Here is a 6,545-nt window from a genome sequence, read left to right as displayed (position 1 = left end):
TTCAACCGCTAAAACTTGTTCAAATCAGAAAAGAAAGAGTAGAAGTGAGAGAATCAGGTGAAATCAAGCTGCTATGGTATAAACTCCTCGTCCTGAGCTCTGATACCACTTGTTGGACCGGTTCCGTGACCTTAAATAGTCAGTAAAGGCAGTTCATCATCATTTACTAAGGCGGAATCAAAGTAAACAACGTCAAATAGCTTGAATCCTTTTAACTTTCTTTCTATTACTGATTGCGAGTCTTTTAAAATGATTCTGACTGAATTTTGGCAGCACCTCGACTCTTACAACATGACCTGATTCCGCTCCAACCGTTACAAATGAATTCGAACATCACCTATTTATAGTGTGACAGATTCCGCTTGAAACTACATGACAAGTTCAAGCGGAATACCTAAGTTTAACTTCAAGCGGAATCACCTAGATACAGGTTTGAGAGGAATCACAAGTTAACTGATTTCGCTTGAAATGACTAACATGTCATTTCAAGCGGAATAACATGTATAAACCACTAAACTTGTTTCCAAACCCTAATCTAACCAATTTAGACCTAAGACTCGATAAAGACGTAGTTAACAGACATTCAGTGCGCCAACAGATATGGTATGTCAACGTGTATTAAAGTAATTGCACAACATAGTCCCTCACAACTTTAAGCTCATAGTTGTGAGGGTTGAATCAAGATCAAAAGGTATTATTTGTGCTAAATGGAACTTAAATTTGGTTAAAACACCGTCAATGTATAATGTTATACTCTTCGATTCTGTTCTGTCAAAATCACAACTAACCTCTTGATCTTTCTTTTGTTGATCTTGATTTTAAGCGAAGACAAAATGATGATGGTTGTAGAAGTGGTATGTAGAGAGAGAGAGAGAGTACAGGGGAGAGAGAGAGTACAGGGGAGATGATGATGATTGTTTAGGTTTATAATTTTTATATATCATTCTTTTCTTATATATTAAATGACTATTTTGCCCTCACATGGGTTGCACATGACAGTGGTATGTAGAGAGAGAGAGAGAGAGTACAGGGGAGAGAGAGAGTACAGGGGAGATGATGATGATTGTTTAGGTTTATAATTTTTATATATCATTCTTTTCTTATATATTAAATGACTATTTTGCCCTCACATGGGTTGCACATGACCTCACTTAACTGAAAGTTTTAACCACGTTAGGGTCAAAGGACCTAAGGTGTAACGAGTTTTGCAAATAAAGGACTGTGATTGTAATTATTAAAGTTAAAGGCCATCCATTATAACCCGTTACAAACATAAAAGACGAAAAGTGTAATTTACCCTATATTATAATTAGGTCATAAATTATGGGAGAGGGTAATTGAGAATAGACAAAGAAGAGATACTCAGGTTTTGGTAAACCAATTTGGTTTCATACCGGGGCGGTCAACCACAGAAGCAATACACATTCTAAGGAGGTTGATGGAAAAGTATGGGAAAAGAAGCGGGATCTGCATATGGTGTTCATTGACCTTGAAAAGGCATATGATAGTGTACCACGCAGGCTAATTTGGGATAGTTTGGAGTGTAGAAGGGTTCCTGGGAAATATATAGACATCATTAGGGATATGTATGTTAGGAGTGAAGCTAGTGTTCATGCACCTATAGGGGATACGGATTTCTTCCCGGTGGAAGTAGGACTCCATCAAGGGTCTGCGTTGAGTCTGTTTCTTTTTATGGATGTCCTGTATGAGTTGTCAAAGCTGATCTAGGAGACAGTTTTGTGGTGCTTGCTTTTTGCAGATAATATTTTGTTAGTGACAGAGAGTAAACAAAGTCTTAATGCAAGGCTAGAGGAGTGGCGTACAGCTTTGGAGGGTAAAGGTTTCATGAGGAATTACAGAGGGATTAAGTTGTTAGGTCATACTATGAAATTATTGGATAGGGTAATTGAGAATAGACTAAGAAGAGAAACTCAGGTTTCGGTAAACTAATTTGGTTTCATGCCGGGGCGGTCAACTACAGAAGCAATACACATTCTAAGGATGTTGATGGAAAAGTATAGGGAAAAGAAGCGAGATCAACATATGGTGTTTATTGACCTTGAAAAGGCATATGATAGTATACCACGCATGCTAATTTTGGATAGTTGGAATGTAGAGGGGTTCCTAGGAAATATATAGACATAATTAGGGATATGTATGTTAGGAGTGAAACTAGTATTCGTGCACCTATAGGGGATACAAATTTCTTCTCTGTGGAAGTAGGACTCCATCAAGGGTCTGCGTTGAGTCCGTTTCTTTTTGCGGTTGTCCTGGATGAGTTGTCAAAGTTGATTCAGGAGACAGTTCTGTGGTGCTTGCTTTTTGCGGATGATATTGTGTTAGTGGCAGACAGTAAAAAAAGTCTGAATGCAAGGCTAGAGGAGCGGTGTTCCGCTCTGGAGGGTAAAGGTTTATAAAGGATTAGTCGCGCTAAGAATGAGTATCTTTATTGTAATTTCAGCAGTGCAGGAGACGACCCGGGCACCCAGATCACCATTGAGTATGAATGGCAATGGCCCGGGCTTGGGCCGGGTATTGGTAATCCCAGGCCCGTACCCAGTTGTAATTCTTTGTCCCATACCCGGCCCGTTACCCATCGGTTATTTTTCGGGTAATTACCCGTGGGTTATCGGGCATACCCGTGGGTATCGGTTATACCCGTTAATTTCTTAAAATTACCCGTTGGGACAAATGTGTAATTTTTACCTTGATGTTTATATAATTTACTATTTTAATGACTATAACAAATGGAAATATGATTAATAACTTACATATCATATTCAGACCACATATACTAAACTAAATTAAAACGATTACTTAATTAAATAATTGTATCAGGACCACCTAATTGCATAAAACATCCACATAATGAAGGGTGATAGCTTCCATATCCAATATACATGCTTAAAAATAAGTTATATATTCACTAAACACTTGTCATATACATATCCACATATGAGTATAAAGAAGGTAATAAGTACATGTACTAAGTTTATATATATGGAAATTTATAATATGATACTTTCGAGTATTATTCGGGTAAATGGGCCGGGTATCGGCCGGGTATCACTAAATCCCATACCCGTACCCATACCCGAATTTTTCCCGGCCCATGCCCATTGGGTTTCGGGTGTACCCGACCCGTATGTTTCGGGTTTCGGGTATACCCGTCGGGCTTGCGCTTTTTTACCATCCCTACCATTAAGGAGCATGTGGTTCTGGAGGTAACTAAATTCAAGTACATAGGATCGTTTGTACAAAATGATGTGGAGATATGTAGTGACGTCGTTTATCGCGTTCAGGTTGGATGGTGTAGGTGGAGAGCAGCTTCAAGGGTATTGTATGACAAGAGATTCCCAGTTAATTTAAAAGGGAAGTATTATAGGGTTGTAGTTAGGCCTGCTATGTTATACGGAACAGATTGTTGGGCCATCAAGAAAACACAAGCGCGGAAGCTGGAGGTAGGGGAGATGAGGATGCTAAGGTAGATGTGTGTGCATACTAGGATGGATAGAATAAGAAATAGGATTTTTAAAGAAAGATTGGGAGTGGCTAGTATCTCAGATAAGGTAAGGGAGGTTGAGATGGTTTGGGCATGTAAGGAGGAGAAACATGACAGCTACGGTTAGAACAATAGAAGCTCTCACTATAGAGGGGAAACGAAGTAGAGGTAAACCGAAATTAACTTGGGAAGAGCGAATTAGAAAGGATTTTTTAGACTTCCACCTCTCTGAGGACATGGTTGAGAATAAGAGTTTGTGCAGACCTAAGATAAATGTTAAGGACTTGTGAGGGGGGGGGGGGGGGAGGCTCTCTTGTCTTAGGAACTTTAGCTTTTGTAGTTTTTTTCTGGGTGATTTTTTTTATTTTTTATTATTTATTTTTTAATTAAATTATTTATTTATTTTTATTATTATTATTAATTAATACTTTTATTTATTTATTTTTTGGGCGTAGATGCGTACAAATGTATGTTTTTAAGACTATTATATGTTGATATGTCTTTGGAGCCGGAAGTCTTGAAGGAATCAGCCTTTCTATCTTCTAGAATAGAAGTAATGTGTGTCTACATCTTACACTTCTTAGACTCTACTAATAGCTTTTTAACTATAGATGGGATAAACTGGGTAAGATTGTTGTTGTATTATATATCTCTATACATGTATATTTTAATACTATTAGATAGTTATTGTTAAAACTATTGATGAGTAAATAAACCCATACATTCAATTATATATGCACACAGTGCTAATTGGGTGCCAAACGAGACCACTCATCTTTCTGATCATTCAATCGTATAATAACATTATTTTTTAGTTTCAAATAATTATTTCCTTCGCAATATTAGTTGCTTTATTTACTCTTATCTCCTCATTCCTCTCCACCACGTGACAAAGCATATGATGTAATTTCTCATAACATTCAATGTGAATTTTTTTTTATAACAAATTATAAGAACAACCAAATATGTGCATGTAAGTCAAAACATGTTTAAAATATGTGTGCGATATCACATGTGCATATTAACGAACCATATTTTGAAAAAAAAAAAATCCTAAATTTCGAGGGAAAATTCCACACAACGAAATTTACTTGTGACAATGAGCGACATGCATATACTATTTCGTTAACATGCACATGAAAAAGTACACATATGAGAACATCCTAAAGGTTTACAACGTAAATAACGCTATAAAATATATACAAGTGTTAGCATGTATAGTGGCGGACCAGTAAATTTTTCATTGGGGTGCGAAAAACTTTTAAAAATTTTAGACGTCTAGATATATACATAAAAAAGTCGGTTCGGGTCCGGGCATGTAAAAAAAGAACATCAAACTAAAATTTATATAATCATCAAAAACACGTCAAACGTTGTTACAAACATATTTAAAATGTCGCCCTACAGGTTTTCATTTTATTGAATTCTATCCAAAACATCATCTAGAGGTACTTTCTTAAGCAAGTCTTTCTCTATATAACATATACAACTATCACTTAAATTCTCATCGTCAATCCATTATGCAAGTCGGTCTTCACATTCTTCATTGCCGAAAAACATCTTTCAGCGGTTGCGGTTGTGACGGGTAATACGAGAACAAGCTTCAATAAACGATATACCAATGTAAAATTTACGTTAATATTTGTTGAAACCATTAACCTTACAAGACTTGACAAACCATCCAAGTTGGCGAATTGTTTATCTTTTTTTCACAAAGTCAATGTAGTTTCCGAGTTGAACCGGAAGCCTTCTTTTTTCGGCTTCATTGAAATCATATGGTTACTTTTCGGCTAGTTTTAGTATATTTGGAATGTCAAACGCACTAAAATTATCACACGGACTCAAACAACTCATACAAAGAAGTAGTTCCGATGTTAACTCGTTAAAACGGTTCCCAAATTCTTGAATTTGCAAATCTAGAACAGCATTAAAGCAATCACACTCGTAATAATGCCGATTTGAGATGTTCATCTTTCTTCTTGGCCATCTTGGGTTAATATATTCATCATCTAAATTTTTCACCTCAAGTTCATACATGTCACAAAAAAGAGTTCACATTCTTCAAGAACTCATTAAATCCTTCCAACCTAAACTTTTCAAGTTGGTTTTTGGTGGTAGAAACCAATTTAACCGCATTCATCAAATCTTGTTCTTTTCTTTGTAGACATTGGGACAACGTGTGTGTAATGTTTAGAATATGCTCCATCAAGTGTATGTAAAACACAAAGTCGTATTTTTTCATATCCTCTAGAAGTCCGTCCGCTTGTCTACTACAAGGAAGAGTTTGACCAGTTTCTACTATACATCCAAGAACTTCCATAATGCTTAGATATAAAGTAATCAAACGCGAAAGCGTTTTGTAGTGGGAATTCCAACGTGTATCTCCGGGTCTTGAAAGTGTCATTTCTTGATTCAACCCACTACCGGTACAAAGCACATCTTCCATTTTTTCCAATTGTCTTCTTTGGCTTTCACGAAGCATGTCTTGTCGTTTGGAAGATGCACAAACGGCATTTGTTAAACATGTTATCGTTTCAAATACTCTCCAAATAGGTGTGTGTTTGTGTGCAACCGCCACAACAACTAGTTGAAGTTGGTGTGCAAAACAATAAATATAGATTGAATTTTCCCAACTCTTTACCTTAAAACGTTGATGTTGGGTATTTAATACCCGTTGGTTGACATGGTTCTCTTAGTAGGTATGCTCTTCAAAAATCATCTCGTTGATTCACGTTGTATGATGCAATCGCCTTACGATCATGAGGATCGGAGGGAAGATCATTCACTTCAACAAAATCGGAAGATGATCCAATTTCAACCGCTTTCCTCTTGTTGAGAAATCACGTCATAACATCCTTACTCATTGTGCCTATTACATACAAAACAAACAATATTCCTTAATATATAATTAAAAAACACAGGTAATATAAGCAGCTTTAATATTTAATAATGAAATCAGCAATTAAATCAACAAAAAAAAAAAAGTGATTTCATTATTTAATGAACCGCGGTTTGGCTTTAATATTTAATAATATTTAGATTT

The 6,545-nt window shown here is 36.3% G+C and overlaps 2 protein-coding genes across 2 annotated transcripts; one reads left to right on the top strand and one right to left on the bottom strand.

Annotated features, from left to right (window-relative positions):
- Nucleotides 1–1,473: 1,473 nt before the first annotated feature.
- Nucleotides 1,474–2,417, top strand: LOC110924532. The gene is made up of 3 exons (XM_022168533.1): nt 1,474–1,678; nt 1,760–1,902; nt 2,106–2,417. The coding sequence occupies exons 1-3, from the start codon at nt 1,474–1,476 to the stop codon at nt 2,415–2,417; spliced, it is 660 nt and encodes a 219-aa protein (XP_022024225.1).
- A 2,581-nt stretch (nt 2,418–4,998) lies between these two features.
- Nucleotides 4,999–5,948, bottom strand: LOC118488846. The gene is made up of 2 exons (XM_035986245.1): nt 5,559–5,948; nt 4,999–5,103 (listed from the first exon to the last, which is right to left on the bottom strand). Exons 1-2 carry the CDS (start codon nt 5,946–5,948, stop codon nt 4,999–5,001), a joined length of 495 nt encoding a protein of 164 aa, XP_035842138.1.
- Between the last annotated feature and the right edge of the window lie 597 nt (nt 5,949–6,545).

Source organism: Helianthus annuus, chromosome 17, assembly GCF_002127325.2.
Source record: "Helianthus annuus cultivar XRQ/B chromosome 17, HanXRQr2.0-SUNRISE, whole genome shotgun sequence".
Classification (NCBI taxonomy): domain Eukaryota; kingdom Viridiplantae; phylum Streptophyta; class Magnoliopsida; order Asterales; family Asteraceae; genus Helianthus; species Helianthus annuus.
Note: the sequence above shows the minus strand (reverse complement) of the source record. Positions and strands in the feature narration are given on the sequence as shown.